General features: G+C 42.4%; 2 protein-coding genes across 4 annotated transcripts in view; one reads left to right on the top strand and one right to left on the bottom strand.

Moving 5' to 3' along the window:
• Positions 1–1,991: 1,991 nt before the first annotated feature.
• LIMS2 (LIM zinc finger domain containing 2) overlaps positions 1,992–25,512 on the bottom strand; it is a 28,630-nt gene continuing 5,109 nt past the window's right edge. For all 3 annotated transcript variants that reach the window (XM_048505272.1, XM_048505273.1, XM_048505271.1), the window contains exons 2-10: positions 18,708–18,867; positions 17,333–17,399; positions 15,926–16,046; positions 7,207–7,356; positions 6,421–6,571; positions 5,913–6,005; positions 3,884–3,932; positions 3,330–3,405; positions 1,992–2,402 (exon numbers count right to left, since the gene is read on the bottom strand). In XM_048505272.1, the coding sequence (XP_048361229.1) occupies positions 2,255–2,402; positions 3,330–3,405; positions 3,884–3,932; positions 5,913–6,005; positions 6,421–6,571; positions 7,207–7,356; positions 15,926–16,046; positions 17,333–17,399; positions 18,708–18,867 (1,015 nt within the window). In that variant the 3' untranslated portion in view covers positions 1,992–2,254. The remainder of the gene's footprint in view (positions 2,403–3,329; positions 3,406–3,883; positions 3,933–5,912; positions 6,006–6,420; positions 6,572–7,206; positions 7,357–15,925; positions 16,047–17,332; positions 17,400–18,707; positions 18,868–25,512) is intronic.
• Positions 8,203–15,701, top strand: GPR17 (G protein-coupled receptor 17). The gene is made up of 2 exons (XM_048505274.1): positions 8,203–8,632; positions 13,074–15,701. Exon 2 carries the CDS (start codon positions 13,100–13,102, stop codon positions 14,114–14,116), a length of 1,017 nt encoding a protein of 338 aa, XP_048361231.1. The 5' UTR covers positions 8,203–8,632; positions 13,074–13,099; the 3' UTR covers positions 14,117–15,701.

Raw genomic sequence — 25,512 nt, 5'->3', positions numbered from 1 at the left:
CCAAGATGGGGGTGGCAGCTAGCTTCCCCAAGCCTGGCCCGCTAGACAACTAAGAAGAGGTGGTGATGGAGGAGGTGCCCGACCCCCCATCCCTCCTACCCCCCCCCCCGGGTTGGCAGGTTGAGCTCCTCAAAAGGGTTGCTAGTTACCCCCCCTTTCCACATGAAAACCTGGGATGGGGCCCAAAGCATAACTCACAAACATGCTTAAATCTACACCGTTGCCACTGAAACTTCCCTTGGTTAAATTCCCAACAGACAAGCCAGGACCCATCCCTTTTAATAGGAAGGTGACATTTTAAGGGGTCACCTTGAGGCTTGGTGTATGGGTGAACAATGACCAATACTGAATGGAGCGGTTGCAAGGGACGGACCTCACACCTTGATCATCTAGCTGGTGTTGCTGGGAGAGGGCATTTGAAGAAAAATAAGTGGGTGGAAGAGGGGGTGTTCCATCCTTTACCCACCTGCTGCTTCCTCCTTCAACAATCTTCCTTCCATGCCCCCCAGATGGGAAATGTCCACTTTATGAGAAACTTATTGGGAAGCAGGGAGATCTTGTTATGGAAAAGGGGTAGTCAAATTATATACCTTCCCCAGGGTTTGGGACCTTTTATTTGCTAAAGTAGCACATAGTTCTAGCTTTAGAACAGCTAAGCAGGATCATATTACAACCAACAATGAAATGAAGGTGAGTTGAAAAGTAAATCCCACAGATTCCCTGTTCATATTACACTGATGCTCACATTACAAATGAAGAAGCAGAACTGGCAGCAAAGGTGTAAAAGCTTAGGAACAACCCCCACGCACACTACAAATGCCGGGTCCAAAAATAGTATCTCTCTCTCTCTCTATTTGACTAAAATTATAGGCTTACAATTCATCTCTTTGGTCCATTCAGATCCTCTATTTATACCTTTGCAAAGGTAGAGGAGAGAAGTCGGAATACCGTGAATGTTTTCAGCAGCTGACATATTTCGTTAGAATAAAAGAGTAACCACAAGCAACTTAGCTACTACAGTAGGTGTCAACAATGTATGTTTGTGCTGATCAATATAAAAACTCTCATAATTTAATTTATAAACGTTCAGTCCTCATTGGCCCCACACATTCGTTCCCTGTCATTTTCAAGATAATGAGGAACCACCTTTGTTTCATGGAGTTCCTTATTAATCTATGTTAAATTTGTTTTAAACAACCCAGGCAAGCTGAGAATTGGTGAATGAAGGATGGGAAGAGAAGGGCTGATTAATCATGATTTATACACCCAGTTTCACTTCAAAACCACACTCCCCAAGCTGCATTTCACCCACAGGTGAAAAAAGGGGAGGGGGGAAAGCAGACTGGGAAATGTGACTCTGAGCTGAAAAAAATGAATAGATGTCTCTTTCTGTCCACCCTTGTACTACTCTGACTCAATTTTGCTCATGCTGATCCTGATTTTTCTGGGTCAAAAGAAAAGAAGAAGAGGACACTAAGGCCGTTTCCATACGCCCGCGGCCCATTAACGGCTTGGCACTGGGGGCGGTAAAACACGCCCCAGGCATATGTTCTACAGAAGCGCCGCTGCTGCAGCGCCAGCTTGGCGGCGGCCTGATGTTCGCTTCCCTCCCCAGAGGCGTCAGGCGCCCTAAACAACTAACCTGCTTCAAAAGGGTTGTTGTTGAGGGAAAGCGTCTTCTTCCAGCTTGGCCCTTGGTCACGAACAGCGCCGCCGAGGCGTACTGTCTCCCGATCCCCGCCCCATTCCGCGGTGTCCTCGTCGTGGCCTGTAACTGGCACGTCGCAGCCCCACGCCCACACTGTCCTCCGACCTTCCAGGGGCCGGGGGCGGAAGAAGCGGCTCCGTCGCGAGGAGCACGCCTGCCAAGATCTGCCGTACCTCGGCAACCCAGCCGTTCATGCTTGAGCGAATGCGCTTGCTAAGCCCCTGCATGGGGCCAGAACTCTTGGCGTGAGAGAACATCCTATTCATGCGGAAACGGCCTAACATTTTGAACCTGAATCTCAGTTTTTTTTAAAAAATGGGACAAATGGTGGAAAACCTTAAGACATAACTTTATACAAAGGCTACTACAATCTCTCTTAACTGTTAAGAAGAGCTCAGTTTCTCTGTCATATTCCAAGTGAGAAAAACATTCATGGTGCAAGATACTGCTGGTTAGCATTTGCTTGCCTTGTGTCCTTTAAGCCGTTCTTATAGTTTCTTTTGCCCTTGGTTAACATAGGTTAGTCAGCAGAAAACACAGAAATGCTTAAGCAGAGTTTAAATCCAGAGCTTTAGGATGGGTTTTCTTTGTGGCCAACTCAGACAGCTTTTTCAGTCGTTTCTTTAGCTCCAGAGGAAATTTCTCATAGCATTTCTTGCACACTGGCTTCATGTCAAATTCCACGAATTTATTCCTTTCAAAGAAATAAAGAGTTGTTAAACTTCATTCACAAAATCAGTAGAGGTCTAATGTCTAGCTAATGTACAACTTCAATGGATTTTTAAAAAATGATTGTCCATAATAAATTTTCCCCCAACTGCACAAGAACATGCTGTGAAAGAAAGTGGTGCCATGTTCAGTGCTCATCATCTCTAGTTACAAGACTCTGAGGCTGGGAAAGTTCTCTGTCTGGAAGCTCAAAGAGCCATTGTGTGCTGCTGGGACAGAACACTAGATGCAACATTTTTTGCTTCTGTCTGATACTGACCCTTACAGAAAAGGAGTCCCAAATAAAAAGCTGAAAGAATAAAACACATACCGTGTTTCCCCGAATATAAGACAGTGTCTTATATTAATTTTTGCTCCCAAAGATGCGCTATGTCTTATTTTCAGGGGATGTCTTATATTTCTGTATTCTGTTCGTCAGGCATGCTTCCAAACAAAAACTTTGCTACGTCTTATTTTCGGGGGATGCCTTATATTTCGCACTTTAGCAAAACCTCTACTATGTCTTATTTTTAGGGGATGTCTTATATTCAGGGAAACAGGGTAATTCAATACCAGACGACAGTCCTGCCCTCTCTTGCATTTTTCACATCTATCCAGACACTGTACGAATATTGCTGCATGACATGCTAGGCAAGGATGCTTACTCATGACCAGACCTGCTCTTGGCTACTCATTCCAGCTTGCACTTGGCCCTGGTCGACAAGCACAATATATTCTCTCAGCTTCTCCAGCATCGGCAATTTTTCCCACAACTGAAAATGTGGTATAATCATCAATAAAAGTTCCATTGGCCAGCTACCTCTCAGCACAATGCAATATCACCATAGGCTCTGGAGTAACCCTCTGGATTGTGTTAACTGTCCCATCAGAACAGACTTCGCTTGCTACTTACTTCAGTGTGAGCTTGATGTTGCAGGTGGAACAGGAGAAGCAGTTCACACACCAAGCCTTGTTGAGAGCTGATACCACTAGTGAGAAATTATTTATTTATTTATTAGTTTTATATCCTCCTGTTTCCTTCAATTCAGAAACAGAGCAGCTCACAACATCCAATTTAAAACAATAATAAAAACCACATTGCATCACAAATTACAATTCTTGGAACCCCCAAACCAATAGGTAGCAAAATGCTTCAGTGGAAGGGAACTAATCATTAGAGGGTAAAAGAAATTGCATGAAAACATTAACAAAAAGAGAAAAGAAAAAGGCAGGAAAAGGGACTGAGAAAAAAATGGAGGTAAAGGGGGGCAGCTAAGATGGAATACCATCAAGGCCTTCAATTATAGGCCCAGGCAAACAGCTCCATCTTACAGGCTTTGCAGAACTGAAGCAAGTCAAACGAGGAGAATATAAAATTGCAGTGTCAGTGAGACCAGATGAAAAAGGAATCACTGATGCCTTGTCCATGCAGGACTGCCACAGCTGCACTAACAGTTCCAAACTTACCATCCCCCTCAATCACATGACTGCAGTTATAGCAGACATCTCCAAAGAGCTGTAGCAAAAACAAAACAAAATCAAAATAAGAGGCTTTTTACTAGTGGAATCCTCAGCACTGATTACTTAGATGCACTGTAATAATGTCCCAAACCACTACACATTTCAGCTTCTCTCACACATCTGCACATTGATACCTGTCAATCACATTTGAACTGTAAGTCACTGAAGGCTGATTCTGGTACAAGAGGACCGCCACAGATGCAGGCAAAACGTCAGGAGAAAATACTACTGAAACACGGCCATACAACCCATACAACCCATACAACCCATTTGGAAATGAACTTTGGGAAATCAAAAATAATGGTTTTTGAGAAGAAGTTCCCAGATGATTAATGGATGTGCTCTTGAACAGGTCAGGACATTTTCATACCTGGCTATAATTTTACACAAATTCCTGTCCCGGTCCTTTCATAGAAATGTAGCAAGGCAAAAAGCTAATATTAATTGTTCAGTTTTATCTCACCAACGGGGGTTATCATTTACCTCCTGCTACAGGGTGGTTGGGAATCAGTGCAACCACAGTTGCTGCTCGGGATGGGCAGGAGTCCCAAGCTCAGCCCTGGTAAGGGCGGAAAGGGGCAGACAGCCATTGCGGCGCTTGCTCCGCGACGTCATCAAAGAGGAGCCTGGCCTGAACCTATAAAGGCTCAGGTCAGCCTTTGTGCCGGCCATGCGCTCAGGTTTTATTATTAAGGTTAATATTAATAGTATTAAGGTTTTCAACGCGAAGGCTGCTGCTCAAGTTTTATATGCCTTGGCAGTATGGAGGTGTCAGTGCGGAGTTTGATAAGTTGCAAGCCACATTTCTGACAGCCCTTCTACAAATCCCCAGATGTGTTCCAAATTTTGTACCGTTATTAGAAATTGGGAAACATGTGCTGTCATCTACAGCGTGGCTCACAGCCATAAATTTATAGTTTAAGATCATTCTGCTTGCCAAGGGATCAGGTTTACTTTCGTAGCTGTGCTGAGATGATTATTCTAGCCACTGGTCCAGAGCCATTGCATGTAAAGTAACCTCCTTTGGTCTTATAGCGTTATAGAATTATAGTGTTATAGAATCATCACATCTCTTCCTGTTCTCCAATTTATCTTGGCTTAAGTTACAATAATTCCTTTGTTCTAGCAAATTATCTTAAGAATTTGACTGCTCCACATTATTGAAAGTTTTTCACTAAGGCCAGATGCAACATGTTTCCCTCAGAGGAGCTCTGTGGTAGATTTGTGGGTGTCCCCTATTCTTCAAGAGTCTGTCCATGTAATGGCACGCAGGTGGAATCACTGACATACTTGTCATTTTGTAAATTCTACCATAGTATACGCCAGTTGAGGATAATGCCATTGCTGGTTACGTAGGAGGGCCAACTGCTTTCACTACTCACTAAGATCCTCTTAAAGGATAAGAGCAACAGAACTACCTTTCAGAGGCAGTAAGGATAAGAGAACTTATGTTTAGCTTTGATAAATGATGCTGATTACAAAGTATAAATTTTGACATTGTTCTGTATGTTTCTATCTTATCATAATTGTTTGTTTGTTTCATCTGTAATTGGGTCAGCAGACACCAATAAATGCATACACACATAACCCTGCAATTAATTTTATAAAACTGGTTCTGGTGGGTTTTCCATGCTGTGTGGCTGTGGTCTGGTGGTCACATAGGCCAGAAAACCCACCAGAACCAGTTGAATCCAGCCATGAAAGCCTTCAACAGGTGATCTGTCAGAAACCATTACACCATATATACAAACAGGTAAGTATTAAAAATGGCTACTTATGGTTCAAGTTGTTTGAGACAGCTTGCTTTGGATTTCTATTGTTAAAATTCTATCTATTAAACTTGCAAACAATTTTGTATATTTTTATATCTTTCAGATTATAAACAAACGTTTCTTCATTTTCTCTATTGGAAACTACTTTATACCTCTTCTCATCAGAAAGAAATGTACATGATCTAAAATTTGGCAGACTTTACCTGATTGTAATGAGTCTCACAGTAAGCCAGACCCTTTTTCTCATAGTGCCGGTGTCCTAGGAATGGCTTCTCACATTTGGCACAAACAAAATGCTGTAAAATTAAGGAATATGTTAGGTCCAGGATTTTAGAGATTACCTTGGATCAGGAAGGAGCCAGGATCAAACCAGTAGTCAGTCTAGCAACATTAAATCTTGCAACACCATTAAAGCAATCCCAAGTAGAAGGCTGCAATTCTAAGTTCACTGAAGTCAATGAACTTAGACAAGTAGAAGTCTAGTAATTTTATTACTGTAAATAGCTTGAAAACACTGTTTCCTGTCCCAAAACTTTGGAAATTAAGTACCAGTATGCTAGAGATCTGAATAAGCACGCCATAATGATTGATCGTACATTCAAAACACTGGCATGCTCTTACAACTTCACACAGACAGTCGAATTATTGGCTGTTGGTTTTGATGCTGCAACATGCACTTCATAGCAAACAGCAGAATGGAAACATTCTCACCTCCACATGCCATTGCTTCCCCAGAGCATTGACCACTCGACCTTCAATTGGCCTGCGACAGGCTCCACAGATTGGGATGCCCATCTTGTCATGGCATGGCAGGCAATAGAGCTCCCCCTTCAGCTCCCTAGCATCAGCCGTCAGCTCTTTCCTGCATAGACAACCATGAAAAACTTTGAGAGAAAATTCTTTATGCTTTGCTACAAGCTAATGGTTACTTCATGGCTAAGTTCTTCTGAATCTCCTGCCAAACAATGATAAAGGTCTCTAGAGAAAATATTAAAAACAATGTCCTTAATTTAACCCCTCCCCCTGACTAATAACAAGGTTATGAAATACACTGTACAAAGCCATTTTATAATGGTAGTTTAAGACCAGGTAATAGATTTTCAGACTGTAGATAATCAAGCTCTGCTAGGATAAGGGGAATTCTAAACCATTATAAACTATGATTTAAAGTAAAGCCTTATCTGCGTTTCAGTAACACAGAATTTTCTCAACAGACTGCTTAAAAGGACCATTTTCATGTGCCATCAGAATAGATCCAGCTGAAAATTATTATTTAAGGGCATGTTTATGGAAGTTCAGTACAATGACTGCAGTTTCATGAGTTTTGCAGTTCAACAGCTTGTTGATCTTCCACATATAGAATAACTGACGGCCGGCTTAAAGGCAGAAATTTTAGTCTGAAGATCGCTCATCCTCAAAAGAGACAGGGCAATTGCCCATTCTGTGCCTTTTCACTTGTTCCTTAGCTGTAACTGGGACAGAAGATGGCCAACATACCCACAGTGGGTGCAGCTGAAGTGATCTGGATGATAGGAGTCATTCCTGAACATCAGAGGCTGCTCATCGATTATCAAGTGGCATTTCTGGCAAATATACTTGCCCAGGCCCTTGGCTTTCTCACGATTATGGCAAGGCCTGCAGAGATGCCTAGAGTGCAAATGGAAAGAAAGCAAAGAACTGGGAGGCATCACCCATCATTTTTCATGCTTGCTTTCTTAATGCAAGTGTGACAAAAAGCAGCAAAAATTATCAGTAACTTCCAAGTTCACTGGATACTGCTAACCCCCCCCCCCCCTTTCCTGGACATATTCAGTTTTGCTTCTCTGTCAAATAAGGTGCAAGGAGACAGGGGGCGGCAATACATATAAGAAAAACTAATGCACCCAGAGACTGAGGTATTATTTTGGCCGGCCTCCCAAGCTTCCTGAAAGATGCAGGCAGGTCATTTAGCCTCCAGGTCCCTGTGAGCAAATGGTGCTAATAATAACCCCCAATGACACAAAATTGTTGGGTGGCTTTGTATTTTTACAAGCCCCAAATAGAAAGTCACTGTGAGCATAAGTGGAAAGGAATGCTATTAACACCCCCCTCTTCACAAGTCTTCTCTCTTTTGTCCTTCCCTCAAGTTGAAGATACTGTAAATCCAGACAACAGTCACAGTCCCTGGAAAGAAAGCAGACAGCGTGCCTTTATAAAAGGGAGTATGCAGCTGTGTTCATCTCAGCATAAAGGCATCAATTTTATTCCACACTGTGGAATGGAGACTAATTATACAGGGCAGGACACTAAGACCCTATAGCAAATGTCCTAAAAAGAGACCCCTCTCATTCAATTGAATAAGGGGCCTTCAGCCCTTTCCACTGACAAACCATTATCACCCCTGCTCATTCAAGAGCCCCCCTCTGCCACCCTATAGGCCCTCTTCCACTGCAGGCAAAGGGAGGTCTTGGAATCACAGAGCCGTTACTATGGCAGCCGTTCTACTCTCCCCCACTCCTACCATTATGGAATTATCCCCTTCTGAAATGTCCTGTTGTGTCTGAAACACCAAACTTCCCCTCCCTTTCTGTAACTCTTTCCAAGCCCACTAAAGATGGTCAGAGAGCTCCAAAGACTCTGTGTAAAAGGCAGAGGCTCAAAGACCGAACAAACACTGGAATATTCATAAATGCAACAGCAACTCCCCCTTCCAAGCGCTCTGCTGAAATACAAACTGTCTTTCTCAGCAAATGTTTTATCTACCCTACTCTTATGCAAGCTGGATGATAATGGACTATCATCATTAGCAAGGCTCTATATAGGGGAGCTCCCTCTTCTCTCCCACTGAGCAGGTCTTCAGGATCATCACACGCTTCCCAGAAGGGTTCTCCTTCCTTCATTTGCCGGCACTTGAATCAGTTCTTTGTCCATCACCTCCACAAAGGTAAGAGTTTTGGTTCCAAAGGGGAGGAAGACTTCTTTGTTTTGCACTAGAAACCTTAGCAGTTTCCCACTTTCAGCAATAGGCAGTTCTGTTGTGCCTGCAAATTATAGGAGCTGGAAGTTAAAGTACAAAGAGCAGCCTATGCATAATGCAAAGGCATTTTCACACAAAAAACAGCTTGATTTGTAATGCAAATCTAAAATGTACAGGGGCACTTATTTTTCTTCTATTATATTGAAAGAATAACCTTTACACATGAAGTATACAATGCAAGAGATATTCAAAAGCACTTTATAAAAAGTTGTGTGGAAATGGTCTAAGAACCAGAAACTAAACTCAAACAGCATGGCAGTAGTCTACTAAACCCCTTGAATGTATCCACGTTGTTCCAAGTCATGAGAATAGACAGCTAGTATTGTAAAAGAATCTCAACTAAGGAAGTTGTTTAATTAGTATACCTTCTTGTTGATAAAATGTTCCTACCATGATGGTTTTAAAAATCATTCCACTTTTTCAGACATAAGAGTGCCCTGGTTCCAGGAGGAGATAATGAAATCATATCAGCTTGGTTTACTGTGAAATCACTTAGCTGTATATTTCACTTTACTTTCAAAAACATATCCTGCTTTTTTCTATAAAATGTCCCTAAAGTAGATAAAATAAAATATTGAGTAAAAATAGTTAATTTTTCTTAATGTCACAGTAATGAAAAGAACAAGATCACCTAGTAACTAAAGAAAGATGGAGTAAAATAGAATAAAATATCTAACAGACATCAGCTGAATCCAGAGATAATTCAATAATAGACAAAAAGCCAAATTAACTACAAAACCAATTCAGTGTCAGTTAAACCTGAAAAAATTAAAAGTCAGATGCACTGTGTGAGAAGGAATTGTATAATATCGGTGCCGCTACGAAAAAGATCCTACCATATGTGGCCACCTTTTCGACATCTGATGGCAGTGGCACAAAAAGCAGAACCTCATCAGATGATCTCAGTATCTGGACACAGCAGACAGACCTTCAAGTATCCTCGTACCATTAGTGGGTGTAAAATCAAACCTAGCACTTTGAATTGAACTTAGAAATAAGAGCCAATGAAGTTGAGCAAAAAGCAATGCAACAGGCTCAGCTATTTGCTTCAGGCAACTACAAAGTGGTTGGTTTTTGAAGCAGCTGAATTTTCTGATAATTTTTTTAAAAAAATTTAAATTATAATTGTCTCCTCTAGAAGTGATCAGGGTACACAATACAAAAGTGTGGTTGGGAAAGCTGATATAATTATGGATGCCAAAGAAATTCTGACAGTAGATTATTCTTTCCTAACAGAACTGGCACTTATAATAATACCAACGTGCTTCTTGTGGAAACCACAGCAACTCTCCAAAACACTGAACACACCAGTTTGAACAACATGCATAACTTGTTGGGCATATGCACCCAGCATGACATGAGCAGCAATGTAGTCACACTTCAAATACTATTAAACACCAGTGTAGGCAACTATTAAATATAAAAAGACATTGAGTACACTTTTCTGGATCTCGATCAACAGTTATTACTATACTAATGCAGTTCATAAGAAACTGCTAAGTAAATTACCTACATATTGATCCAGAACTTTTGCAATAATGATACCGCATTTACAGGTGAATTACCCAGAAGTCATTTTATACAAACACCATGAAGGCAGTGATGCTATCCAAAAGTTCACTGGTAATCAATGAATTATATGTGAGCAAGTTAAAACAATATACTTGTTTGCATACTTTGTTCCTTAATTTTCAAGCCGGCTAGCCAAATGTGATGACATGTGACAATGAAGACCTGTGACTGAATCAACAGATATATCTTTTAGTTGCAAAAAGTAGCTTGATGGGGTTCCCAGTACAGATCAGGGTCAAGATGCTGGGGAGGGGGAGGGAGTTTAAATTTCGCTGTCATGGAATTTCCGCTACCCTCATCCCACAGGTGCTTTAAGCCCAGGAGAGAAAAAAAGACAGCCCAATACATGCAGTTTTTGTTTTCTCCTGGAGCTTAGCTGTTCCTGATTGTGGAACAATCCAGAGGCAAGGAGTTAAACCTCTTCTCAGCACTATAGCCATGATCCCCATCTTCTCACTCTCAATGGCTGCTTTTTTGTAGATATAATGCACATTTGGGTATCCAATCCCACATGGCCAAATATCATGTGTTTTGCTCCATGAAAGATGATGGACTGACAGATGCAACTCCAAGAAAGATCAGAAGCATAGATTTCTAAAACTGTATCTAAGGCAGACATTTCACCAGTCCTATTCCCAACTGCAAGAGTTTTACTGCTAAGCAAGCATGGGAACAGAATAAAAAATACTAAGCCATCTTGTGCATCTGCAAATTTTGCAATTCAACAGAAAGTTTTGTGTACTCCAAAAATATGTACTGCAGCCTCACAGAAATCAAGATGTCCAACATTATTAATGAACTGATACAAGAACTGACACATGGCAATCTTTCTTAATAAATAACTTCTCATAAGAGGAAAAAAGAGCTCCTGTCTGATAAGTCTGTGAAAAATAGTATGTGGTTTATAGAACCTTAAGAACATAAGAAAGAGCCTGCCGGATCAGACCAGAGTCCATCTAGTCCAGCACTCTGCTACTCGCAGTGGTCCACCATCTGCCTCTGGAGCTCACATGCAGGATGTGAAAGCAATGGCCTTCTGCTGCTGCTGCTCCCGAGCACTTGGTCTGCTAAAGCATTTGCAATCTCAGATCAAAGAGGATAAAGGTTGGTAGTCGTAGATTGACTTCTCCTCCATAAATCTGTTCAAGCCCCTTTTAAAGCTATCCAGCTGAGTGGCCATCACCAGCTCCTGTGGCAGCATATTCCAAACACCAATCACATGTTGCGTGAAGAAATGTTTCCTAGTCCTAATTCTTCCCCCCAGCATTTTCAATGTATGTCCCCCTGGTTCTAGTATTGTGTGAGAGAGAGAAAAATTTCTCTCTGTTGACATTTTCTACCCCATGCATAATTTATAGACTTCAATCATATCCCCCCTCAGATCTCTCCACACTAAAGAGTCCCAAACGCTGCAGCCTCTCCTCATAGGGAAGTTGCTCCAGTCCCTCAATCATCCTCGTTGCCCTTCTCTGCACTTTTTCTATAAGACCTTGGAATACTGCTCTTACAATTCTGTACAGCTGTGTGAACCAACAATTATAAAATATTTTGACTGCTCAAGTTCCTTTGAAATGAACAGGAGATAAGCAACAGGTAATGAATTAGGACTGACAAGCGCTTGTTTTTTCTCTTTATAAAATGGTGTATGAGGGACCACTCTGTGGTCATATGAAGCAATTACACTTTATATTATTGTAATCCAAAACATTTGGGTACCAGTTATGGCATTTTCTTATCAAGCCTGCTCTATTCCATGTTAAGCCTACTGCGGGCTGAGATGCAGTAACATTTTCCCTGACCCCCATCTTTCTTTATATCTTCTTTAAATCTCACTTAATGTCAGTTCGGAGAAAAGTTCTTGTGAACTTGAAATCTTACTCATTATTTCATGATTTTTCAGTTCATCCTAATAAAAGGTATTATCTCTTGCTGCTATTTCTAATGGATCAACAACTGCATTTTTCCTTCATACTTTAACTCTTGCTTCTTGTTAGCACGATATACTCCTAACAAATATTGCTGGGTTAACATGTCATAGTTAATATTTAGGTTCTGCTCAGATTTCTGCTTTGTTTCAGATTTGTGCAATCCTAACCACATTACATTTCTTATTATATGTCTCATTCTACTGACCGCATTGATTCATTCTATGCAATCTGCCTTGAGTTTCAGTGGGAAAAGTGAAATAGGAATGTAAATAAATATATAAATATTCTACGCAGGTATTATAATCATCGATCAGAAAGTGAAACTATCAAAAAAACAACAACGAAGGATGATACTGCATAGTTCCTCAATAATATTACCTTGAGGGGAACTAGCTATTAGGACAGAATACTGTACAAATGAAAAATGGCACATTTATTGCACAAATGAAATTAACTGTGTTCAGTTAATTAAACTGCAAACAATGTTTAAAATGGATATCCTAAAATAAAATAATGACATGTATACTTTTAATGAAAGTGATGTACAGTGAATAAAAAGAGTGGCCAGGCTCTAGAGAGGACCATGTGTGTTTACAAAGTCACAGGGGCTGGCTCATTTTTACTTCCAGAAGCAGTCACTTGTGCTCCAAAGGGTCCCGCTCTGTCTGAGGGCATTTTTAAAGGGTATGAGGGGCTACTACTATGGGCAGTAGGGATCTGGAAAGCCCCTGTAGAACTTGGCCTGTGACTGATATGAATTTAAGCAAACCACAGGCCTGCTTGGCTTCTATACTGCTTCCTCAGATTATGAAGGTGACTCTCTAGGTTTTTCTTCTTTATTATTTCAGATTTACATCAAGATCTACAGTGAGGAATGAACAGCCTAGCGGACTCTTTGGATGCACGCTACAATATTTCTCTGGGAAGTTCAGAGCAATGTGGCAAAGAGACCCCTATGGAGAACATCCTTTTTGCTACTTTCTATCTTCTGGATTTCATCCTAGCCTTTGTTGGCAATGCACTGGCTCTCTGGCTTTTTATCCGGGACCAAAAATCAGACACACCAGCCAACATTTTCCTGATGCACCTCGCTGTAGCCGACCTGTTCTTTGTGCTGGTCTTACCAACCCGTCTGGTATATCACTTTTCAGGCAATCACTGGCCGTTTGGAGAGATCCCATGCCGACTCACAGGCTTTCTTTTCTACCTCAACATGTATGCCAGCATCTACTTCCTTATGTGCATCAGTGTAGATCGCTTCCTAGCTATTGTGCACCCCGTAAAGTCCATCAAACTCCGCAGGTCACTCTACGCCCATTTGGCCTGTGCCTTCCTATGGGTTATAGTCGCTGTAGCAATGGCACCTCTTTTGGTCAGTAGGCAGACTGCTGAGTTGAACAATACTACCATCTGTCTGCAGCTTTATAGAGAAAAGGCATCTCGTCATGCTCTTGTGTCTCTAGCTGTGGCATTTACACTCCCATTTTTTACCACAGTTACTTGCTATTTATTAATCATACGCAGCCTGAAGAGCGGGAACAGAGTTGAAAAACATCTCAAGGAAAAAGCCATCAAAATGATCATCATGGTTCTTATGATCTTCCTGATCTGCTTTGTGCCCTATCACATAAACCGCTACATTTATATCCTTAATTATGATGGCATGAAGACTTCCTGTGAAATGCAGCGGATCCTGGCACTTGGCAACCGCATTACTTCCTGCCTCACCAGCCTAAATGGTGCCCTGGATCCAGTAATGTATTTCTTTGTAGCAGAAAAATTCCAAGAAGCACTATGTAGTTTATTTTGCAGTAAAAAGACTGCAAGGCTGCCTTCAAGTTGCGATGGAAAAACAAACGACAGCTCCTTAAGTGCTAAATCTGAACTGTAAATATAACTGAACTTTTTAAATAGACTTTCCTAACGATCACAGTGACTTTTCCCAGCTAGCACAGTAGTATTTCTCAAAGATCACAGCCAAGCTCACGCTTCACTTTTGAAATAGCAAGATATAAAACTTAGCAATGTCACCAACAAGAGCTGATTCTCTGTGTAATTTCAAAATGTGACCTGTGTTACAACAACAGTAACTACACTTCCAGTTGCCTGGTCTTAATAAAGGGAACTGAACAACTGGGGGCTTAGAGAAAGAAGAAAGTGCTTAATAACGACAAATGCTCCATTAAAAAAAGAAAGACAACCGTAACAAACATTGATTGCCTCAGATATCAAGTAAATTTCAAGAGGCGTGTCATTCATAGCTTTTCCCATCATTCTATGTTATGCATCCAGGAAATATGAACTAAGAAAAGCCAAAAGTCCAATTAAAATCAGGGAAAATATAGTGAGGTGTTCTGTGAAGCAACTTTGTGAAGACTGTAAATATGAATTTTATGTCACAAAGGAAATCTACACTTTTTTCACAACTTAAACAGAGGAAGAACATTTGAATTCTTTACAGAGCTCAAGCAGTTGTCACACTGTCCATCTTTTGTTTATGCAGAACGTTGAATGGCTTATAAACACCATACTAGCATTTCAAACTTGTTGACTGGGCCTTGTTTGTAGAGTACTGTTTACAGAAACAGGAGCAGAACAATGCTACATAGCTTTATGTGGCTTCAATTCAAATGTATGATTAATGAATTGTACAGAAGATAAAAGCTTGCTACAAATAGCTAATCTAATTGATTTTAACTGTAAATTGTGCTACCCTTTCTGATGCAGTTGCTATTACTATAATATCCTATCCCCTATCACAGCCATTTAAGCAGCAAAGAGATCCTTAACACTGAGTAATTACACCAGTTCATCTACCCATTGTGCTATAAAAGCACTGCACCTGGCATTTCAAGACTGGGCCATAATGATACAGACATATTTTTCCATAGCTGTTTCAACTTAGTTCCGCCTGAGGAAGAGAGAACATCAACTCAAGTTAATATTCCAAGACATCAGATGCAAGAAAACCTGACGTTCTCTTTTAATTACTGCACAGTGCATTCATTACTAGGTTGAGGTGGGCATGTCCTCTGTAGAATTTTTGAGCAGTCAATTTTTATACCTTCATCTTCTTGTATATTTTCTTTTATAAACTTGTTTATGGTTCTTGAACATGTAAAAAATGTTAAAATTCAAAGAGCAATTAGGTCTTGTATTGAGCAATACTCTGTCGTTCAACTTTCCGTTAGTAAGTATCCAGCTCAGAGGATCCATAGCATCCTCCTTGTATCATTCGGCTCTTAGTCTAAAGGAATTTACCCACAATTCTGAGGGTGGTTCCCTGACTTTACCTGCATCCTGCTGTTTGTGATCTGTCAATATATTCCCTATCCCATTCCTCCCATTCTACATATAGCCACTTCGAAACCATAGCCACTTTGCTATTTCTTATTAAAGCCTCTTGAAATGTTACATATTTAGCGCTTACAAACTTCCATGATATATAAAAAGATAAAGGTTTGTTTTGAAAGAAATATTATGTGCCATAAGAGGAAATGTGTTTGTACCAATAATTTTCAGATTGTCCTGCTAGTGCACCCATATCATTAGCAAATGTCATGGTTGATCCCTTCCCTCATGTCATCCTACAGTGACTGAAGCAGCTCTTATACCGAAACAACACTGCACAGCAGACTCAAATTGTGTTAAGCCATTCTGCAGCACCCCACAAATGTTCACGCCTTCTGCCCCTTCTTACCTGCCAGCATTCTTCACAAAGCCCAAATCAGCAAGAGCCACATCACAGATCTCACAACGAAAGCATTCTGGATGCCAGTTGTTGTTCATTGCCTTGATAACACGGCCAATGATGAACTCACCTTGGAACAGAAACATAGTTTAAAGAGACCATTTACTGGGGGAGAATCTTCTTCAGCAGTGGAATAGTGGTTAAGAGCAGGTGCACTTTAATCTGAGGAACCGGGTTTGATTCCCCGCTCTGCCACTTGAGCTGTGGAGGCTTATCTGGCGAGCTAGATTAGCCTGTGCACTCCAACATATGCCAGCTGGGTGATCTTGGGCTAGTCACAGCTTTTCGGAGCTCTCTCAGCCCCACCCACCTCACACAGTGAATCCCCACTGCCACCGAGCTCAACATTGTTTTGTCTCAGTTCCCCCCCTCCCCCTCAGAACTGAAACATCCTTGTTGCAGTTGTGAACTACACTTTTCTGCCGGAACAAGGTTGATACCGCTTCGAAGCTTCGAAGTGGGGAAGCATCGAAAGCGAAAGCGCCTCCATCCAGTTTCAGCCAATCACGAGCGGTAACTTTTGTGGCATACGCATAGAAACGGAAGAGTCATTGGCGGGCAGAAAGCGCATGTAACTGTAAACTGTAAAAACTGTTTTAAAAAAAGAACACTCCCGTTTCCCGCCGTAACACAAGCGCCAATCACGATCGAGGAGCGAAACAGGCACTGAGATGATCGCCGCCTTTCTTAGCTTCCGGTTCCAGGGGCCAGCTCCCGAGATGCTTTCAATGGGGACAGCCTGGAATCGCCCTCCACTGAAGGGAACCGAGTCGACCTTAGCTCCCTTCTGTAGTGGGGAAAGCCCCACAGAGTGTTTGTTGTGGAGGACGGGGGAGGGAAAGGAGATTGTAAGCCCCTTTGAGTCTCCTTACAGGAGAGAAAGGGGAGATATAAATTCAAACTCTTCTTCTTCCTCCCCATAAAGATACCCTCAGAATCCCAAGGTTAATAGATTTATATTGTTTATGGAGCACTTTTATTGTTCACAGTGCTTTACGATTATCTTGCTCAGTCTCAAAACCATTACGCAACTGATGTTACCCTTATTTTACAATGACAAACAGAGGTTGGAAGCTTGTCTTGTTTAAGGCAATCCAGGCCATCAAAACCAGGACTGCCAGATTCAAAACCAATTTCAGTGCTACTGAACCATAAAAGCTTTCCCAATCTCAGGAACCACAACTTAAAACAACAAGGCTGAGTTATGTTATGTAACCAATACTATGTTACTTCATTACAGCTTTCTGCTCTCACCCAAGACCCCAGAGAAACAAGCATCTATTGCCAACTCTGCCCCACTTCATCTCAGTCCCACACAAAAGAGAAGGCATAACTATTTGCAATCAGGGGGCTTACCACATTCCCCACAGCAGGGTGCAAAGAGCATCTGGAAATCATGTTCGCAGTACTTTCTTCCTTCAAACTGTAAAGGAGATGTAGGAGAACGTATCCTTACAAAATGTCCATTATTAAATAACATTGCTGTATTGCATATGCAGGTGCAGTATGACGCTATTCTTACATAGATGTGGGCACCTCATACAACTTCCTCTGCTTCTGCAAGCTGTATTTCACATTTTTTCCAGTTCCTGTGATTTTTAGAGTTATTTTATACTACGCATGTTACTGTACCCATACTTCTTTGTTTACAATAGTTTATGCTTAGGATTACTTGTCCGCTGTTTCCTACCAGAAATTGGGTTAGTATGGGATCAGTTTGTTTCAGTTTGAATCAATTTGCTTCAGTACCATTATTCCTTACCACATGAGCAACTCTCCCACTGATGCTTGTTTTGCTTGCTAATCTGAGTACCATTGGCTAATCTGTTTAGTGGGCCAAAGATTTATTTCAATGCATAGGAGCCAGGTTAGGTGACCTAAAGTGTGTTTCTGATCTACATTTCCATGGAATCAACAATGTTAAAGCAGAGGCGTAGCTGGGCCAAACTGCGCCCGGTGCGCATTATAATTTTCCACACACCCCATGGCCCCCCCACAGCGCCTCCCACCCCCCCATGGCGCCCCCCTTTCCCGCTTCCCGCCTTCCCACACTTACCTTAGTTCCTTTCCTTTTTCAGAACTTTTTCAGGCTGCAAAAGGCCTGTTCTCAGTAAAAACCCTGATGGGAACTATACTTCCCAGGAAACCTTGTGAGCCCCAAGGTCTCCTGGGAACTGTAGTTTCTCAGGCCGTTTTTACTGCAAACAGACCTTTTGCAGCCTGAAAAAGTTCTGAAAAAGGAAAGGAACTAAAGTAAGTGTGGGAAGGGGATGGGGGGACGTCGCGGGAGGGGGGCGCCACCAGGGGCAGGGAAAGGGGCCTGGGGGCGTGCACAGGTGCCCCCCCACCCCCTTGTAGCTTTGCGACTGTTAAAGCAAATTAAGACAGTGAGACACAATTTTTTACTTAGGCTCATTCCGCACATGCAGAATAATGCACTTTCAAACTGCTTTCAGTGCTCTTTGAAGCTGTGCGGAATGGCAAAATTCACTTGCAAACAGTTGTGAAAGTGGTTTGAAAACACATTATTTTGCGTGTGTGGAAGGGGCCCTAGTGTTTATGGCGTTTATAGCTAAACTACTGTGCCCACTTGTTTTGGAAAGAAGTGCCTGAAGAATCCAGACTCATTAGAAGCTTCATACAAAATAATTCAATTAATCCTCTCAGGCCTAGGTCTACGCATTAAAATGCCAATTAACTTTCCTCTTTATTACAAGTGTAGGAATCTTACCTCATAAAAAAGTCCCTCTGGAAACTGACGGAAGCACTGAGCACAGACAAAGCAGTTTTCATGATACAGCTCCCCATTGCTGTTCACAATTCGCTCCGTTGGATCAAAGCGGGACTGACAACGTTCACACACAGCATTTGCAAGGGCATCTGACATGTTACTAGGAATCAAAACAAAATCATCACCACAATTATAAACACCGTGCAAGTCACACAAAATAAATAGTTTGCTGTCATTTTCAGTTCCCTTGTGGATAATCAACAAAATTAAGAGAATGTTTTCTCACATTTAAAATTTTTGTTAATGTTAATTAAATTCACATATTAAAATACATACAGTTACAAAATAATGAAATATGACCAGAAGGAGAAGAGAGGCAAAAGGTTTGAAATAATTGTGCAGTTTGTTGCATGGCTTAAGAAAGCATGAATACCATTTTCCTAAAAACATGAGCATTACTTATATTAATGGCTTTCAGTAGGCTCCTGAGTACAAAAAAATTTCGATAACCAAATCATAATCAAACCTGGCTTTATGGATGTTTTTATGTTCTGGCACATTACCAAGTATTTATTATACAAGTGAAAGGTAGGGGTGTTGTGAACAGTTTTGTGTGTGTGTCCCCCCACAAAAAATAACAATTTTTTGATCAAAAATTAAACTTTACAAAAATTCACCACAACACAATGTGTGACAGAACTCGCAGTGCCACTTAATTGCATTAAGATGTTAACTGCTGCCCGATCCAGTATTGTAGCTTTAAATATTTATCAAAATTAGGAACATGCAGAAAACAAACTGAACTCCTGCACTACAGTTTAAAAAATTGACAGCACCAGTTTAAAGTTTTTGGATACCAGAGGATCTTCCAAATACTTCCCAGGGTTGAAGCTGAGAGTGTGAGACTGACTCAAGGTCACCCAGAAAGGTTCATGGCAGAAATGGGATTTAAACCTGGGATTCCTAGATCCTAGTCCCAATTGGCCATGCTGGCAGGGGCTGATGGGAATTGTAGTCCATGAACATCTGGAGTGCCATAGATTCGCCACCACTGTCCTAGTCCAACATTTTACCACTACATCCCACTAGGGTTTCCATCTCATGTTACTGAGTATTAAACACTCAGCTGGGCAAAACAGACTCCCCACTCCAGCTTCTGGAGGAAGTCTATTGGAGTAAACTTTTCATTTATCGAAGAGGGAGACAGAAGGTGATTTGACCCAACTCCTTCTCTCACTGCAGTCCCCTTTGTTTACAAAGATCCCCCCGCAGTTCATCAATAGTTTTCGGGGAGCTTCTGGAAGGAGGAGAAGGTGAGAATATATATATATAAAATATTTATATATATATATATAAAATATTTTCTCTATATTGCACTCTATATTGCAAAATATATAATATTTTCTCTATATTGCACTCAAGTTACCATAGGATTCAACCCAGAAACACTAAAACTTCCACTCAGTCAAATTATCTGCTTCTTTGTGGGATCATGCTTTTAATTCAGTTCCTTTTGACCTCAGAAACATTTCTGGATTCTAACAAATCTAAAATGCATTCATTCATTCATTCATTCCATCCATCCACCCACATACATCAGCCTAAAAATGTCAAATGTGAAAAGATTTACCATATTCAACATCTAACTAACAACAGTGTTGCGTAATTTCAGACACATCATGAAAACTCATTATCCAACCAATCTTATAAGAATGAAGATTAAATTATAAAGAAGGTAGAACTATATCAATTAACATTAATTAACAACACAAAAGTGTTTTAGATCCTGAGAAAGATACATAAAGGAACACTTTTAATGCAGATAAGTAAATATTGCAACCTCCCAATCATACATATTAGTTTACTATCCCATGGCATTATTTTATTTTATTTTATTATTTTATTAAACTTATAGGCCGCCTATCCCCGAAGGGCTCAAGGCGGCTTCCAACATGGCTGTTACATAGACAGCAATCAACAACATAAAATACTAAAATCATTAAAACCTAAGAACTAAGCAGCAGTTTACTACAGAACTATAGGTTAAGCAACCCAGTTCATAAATTAATTAAGACAGAAACAGCCGCGAAGGCCATTAAAGAGAAGAAGAAAAAGGAGGAGTAGGAGTAAGTAGGGCCTGGGATTGGAATTTATAAGTAAGACAGGCCCAGCTTTAATAGAATGGAGCAGCAGTCTCAGTTTTGATTTCAATTCCGAATTAGTGTCGATAGGGGGGCGAGTAGATCCACGGCCGGCCTCTGAAAGCCCGGTGGAAAAGCTCCCGTCTTGCAGGCCCTGCCGGAGACTCATTAAGGGTCCCGCCTTAGAAGTCCCTGGCTGTAACAGCTCGGAATTAAGGCATTGTCCACCAGGCGAGGGGCCAGAGCACGTAAAGGCTCTGGCCCGAAGGGTTGAAACCAGCCGATATCATTGCAGGACCAGGGTCACCAAGTAGATCTGCTACCCGTTGCCGGCGCTTGGCGACCTGTATGGGACATAAGGGGTGATCGCGGTCCACGCGGGTATGTGGGCCCCAATGCAGCGTAAAGGCCTTAAAGGTTCAAAACCAGCGCACCTTGAAAGCGATCCGGAACTCCACGGAAGCCAGTGCAGACGGCACAGCACAGAGGGTGATATGATCCTGAATAACCACCACCTGTTAGAAGCCGTGCCGCTGCATTCTGGACCGAAGCTTCAGCTTCAGGATCAATGTTACGCCAGAAGGCCATTACGTGAGAAGCCGAAGTTACAATAATCAAGCCTCGAGGTTTCGGACGTCGCATGGATCCACAGTGGCCAGGTAGGACTGGGAGAGATATAGGGGAGCCAGCCGCCCGTGCCTGGCGAGAAGGAATGGAAAAGAGCACGTAACCTGGGTAACATGGGCCCACCCTGGTTCTCCATAGATAATGAAAGGAGTCAGAAGCCCGGACCCCCAGGCTCGCGGAAGCCAGAGATGTTAGGGCTAACATGACCCCCCCCCTCCAGATTCGTGACTGGCTGAAATTCCCTCGGTCTCTCCCGGCCCAGCCAAAAGGACCTCCGTCTTACGTTGGGTTAAGCTTTGAACCTACTCTGTCTCAACCAACCAGCAACCCGACTCCAGACAGTGCTGTAGAGGCTGCAGGGGCTGGAGAGTGGCTCCCCCACTCCATCAACAGAGGAGTGAGCTGGGTGTCATCCATATTGGTGACAGACCAGCCAAAACCCTCCCGCACCAGCTGGGCGAAAGCGAGGGCTGCATGTAAGATGTGTTAAATAAGGCCCGGGGAAAGCAAGGCCCCTGAGGAACCCACAATTAAGGAGTGGGGGGCTCTGTGGGAGGCCTCATCCCCGCACCATACCTGCTGGCCCGACCCTGGAGAAGCGAGGTAATCCATTGAAGGACTGTGCCTCGCACTCCAGAGAGGCAACCAGTGCGGTGGATCAAAAGGTGCGTGATAGAGCCACATCAAAGCGCTGCTGTAAGATCGAGGAGAACAATACCAGCAAAGCGCCCGATCCGCCTCCCGGTCTAGCTGCATCGCTTGGAAGCATATCTGTGATGGCGATGAGAGCGGTCTCCGTCCCATGCCCAGCACGGAAGCCCGGACTGGAAGAGGATCGAGGAGTGCCGATGTGTCCTCCAGAAAGCCCTGGAAGCTGCTCCAACTACCACTCTCTCAATTACCTTCCGAGGAGCGACAAGTTCGAGAAGCGGAGACGGTAATGGTGGCCAGATCTCCAGGATCCTAAGGATAGGTCTTTTTTAAAGAGTGGAAGTGGACCACTGCCTCCTTCAACCCACCCGGAAATACTCCTTGCTCAAGGGAGCAGTTAACTATATTCAACAGGTGGGGTCGTAACTCCTCCCGGCAAGCTTTAATCAGCCAGGAGGGGCACGGATCCAGAGGACAGGTAGTAGGTCTAACAGCAGCTAGGGCCCTGTCAACATCGGACTCACATTCATTGAAGTTTGCATGTCAACAATTTATGTTCCAGTTGTAATAATTCTATCATTTGGTTCTGGTGGGTTTTCCAGGCTGTGTGGCCTGGTCTGGTGGATCTTGTTCCTAATGTTTCGCCTGCATCTGTGGCTGGCATTTTCAGAGGTGTATCACAGAGAAAAGTCTGTTTCACACTGTGTCTAGTGAGAAGGGAATGTTTAGTGGGGCATATATTGTCCACTCTGGAACATTCCCTTCCCTTCTCATTGGACACAGATGCAGGCGAAACGTTAGGAACAAGATCCACCAGACCATGGCCACACAGCCCAGAAAACCCACAACAACCAATTGAATCCGGCCGTGAAAGCCTTCGACAATACAATTCTATCATTATTTATTCAATTGCACGTCCCAATATATATGAAGAGGCATCAAGATTCCATTATTTCACTGTACGTCACTGACTCTTGGTTCAGTCCCAGATTAATTTTGAATTTGTTCAGAACAAACAAATTTGGGACTCAAGAGTGTTCTTTGTTATGAGAAGAGTTTCTTAGGATCAACGTGACAGTAACTATTACATCCAGTGTTTAACTGTAACTTTTTTAACTTGGGGCGTTTTCGCAAACACTTTTTGTTCCAGAATAAAAGCGAACCGCATTGATTCCTTGCCTTTTTAATGTAGTTTCGTCGCTCGATGGCATTCGCACATGGCCCTGTGATCCGTCGCATCTATCCGGCTTGCTTCGCCCAACTCCGGTGTTTTTTGCATCCCTCAGGAATCGCGGTGCAAGCGGCGAATCTGATATGGGCTGGCGCGCAGTCCAGAGGGCGGTCCGGGGGTGGGCCTATAAGCGTTCGCTTGCGTCACCCGTGGGGCGTTGCCTGCGATATTAATCCGCGTGATGAGCGTGGCGTGGGGCGAGTGAAAACCCTGATTGGCATGGTTAGACTTTCGATACATCCTTTCGAGGTTGATTGAGGCGTGATCTGCGTCTCCATTTTATATCACGGTAGCCTGTGGTTTACTCGGCGTTACCTGAAGGAACCGAGGTATTGCTACCCTGGTTAGGGAGGTTTTCCCTCACCAGTTGTGCCCCGCTTTGGCTACAGAACTGCTTTGTGGGCATAATATCAGATGGAAAGCCATCAGATTAAAGCCATGCCTCCTGACACAGAGGAGACAGAGCTGCTTCTTCTGGTTGTGTTTCTATGGCCGAGGACTTCACCCCAGACGGGTCCAACCATCGCAGAGATCCTGAAGCGTCCCCCCATCCCTTACGCTTCTCTGCGGGGAGAAGGGGAAGGGAGCCACGAGATTCACGGTATTCTTATTTTAACGCCACGATCTTTTGGATTGGTAGAATAAACGATGCTCCGTGGTATATGTCATCCCTCAACTCTCCTACCCCTCCCCCCCGGTAAAAAACCAAAGTTAGCAGCAAAATGTCGGGCATGGCAAGATTGGAGTTCAGCCAAGATGCAATTATCATTTAAAAAGTGCTTGATTGAGGTGCCTGATGTTGGGTGATCTCGTTTAGCCTGCAGAGGGGCAAGGGGAAGAGGAGCGCCGCCGCCGCCGCCTCTTCCCTGTTCTGCTGCTCCGAGCTGGGCTCTCTGTTTTATTAAAACGCTTTCGGGATGTGATTCCGCCCCCTTTTTGCAGAGTGAAACTGATCATTTCCTTAGAGAAAGTTTTACTTCTCCTTGCTTTGTTGGTGGTTTTAAAACTACCTTACTTCAAGAAACCCTTTTGACACAGATCTGTTTACTTGTGAAAACATTTCTACTGGGTTTTTCCATCCTTATCACTACCAGCATTTTTTGTCGGTTTATTAAAACCTTGTTGGCTGTCAAGTTTGCAGTCAATTTATGGCAACCTCACAGTGTTTTCAATACAAGAGACCGTCAGGGGTGATTTGCCATTGCCCATCTCTGGGTACTGACTGTTGTATTCCTTGGTGGTCTCTTATCTAAATGCTAAATGCTAATTATATATATATATTTCTGGGGAGGGTTCAAGCAACGGTTTCGTGGGAGGCTGTATTAGGAATTAACTGCTGTTTTAATTGTATTTATGGTGAAATTTTTTGTGACAATTTTATGTATGATGTTTTTATGTTGTGCACCGCCCTGAGCCCTTCGGGGATAGGGCGGTATATTAAATTAAACTAATAATAATAATAATAATAATAATAATAATAATAATAATAATAATAATAATCAATCAATCAATCAATCAATCAAGGTCCAACCAGCTTAGCTTCTGAGATCTGATGAGATTGGGCTAGCCTGGACTATCCAGGTCAGGCCAAGCAGTTGTAACAGAAGTTAAAACAAATTACAGAAACAAACCCCAAGAGAACCAGAACAACTACACAACAAAGCCAACAGCATAAGAACCAGTCATCATCCTCATGCAACGACTATGTGCTGGACAAAACAGAGAAAAAAACAGCAATTAAAATATAAATGCCTTATTTAAACAGTTGCTGGAATATTGATAAAATTGGGCAGACCAATCTTGGCAAGGAGTTTCAAAGAAATGCTCCCACTTTTAAAAGGCTCTCTCTCTTGTAGCTATTCAATATTACTTCACGTTGTGGACACAGAGAAGATGGCTATGTGGCCTACATTCACCTCTGAAGATGGCTATGTGGCCTACATTCATCTGCTTAGGAATTGTAGAAGATTCCAGAGTATAGTAAAAGGTGCACTCTCAGTTCACCTGGAAAGGCAGCCAGGATTATTGACTCTGTTACCCTATGCATTTGAGAACATATACAAACTCCTCAGGCAATTTCTTGGAACACAATTTAAAAACCACAACTCTGCACCTTCCACATTACCTGCCAAACTATCTCAGAATTTCTACAGTA

Source organism: Sphaerodactylus townsendi, linkage group LG08 (genome assembly GCF_021028975.2).
Source record: "Sphaerodactylus townsendi isolate TG3544 linkage group LG08, MPM_Stown_v2.3, whole genome shotgun sequence".
NCBI lineage: Eukaryota > Metazoa > Chordata > Lepidosauria > Squamata > Sphaerodactylidae > Sphaerodactylus > Sphaerodactylus townsendi.
Note: the sequence above shows the minus strand (reverse complement) of the source record. Positions and strands in the feature narration are given on the sequence as shown.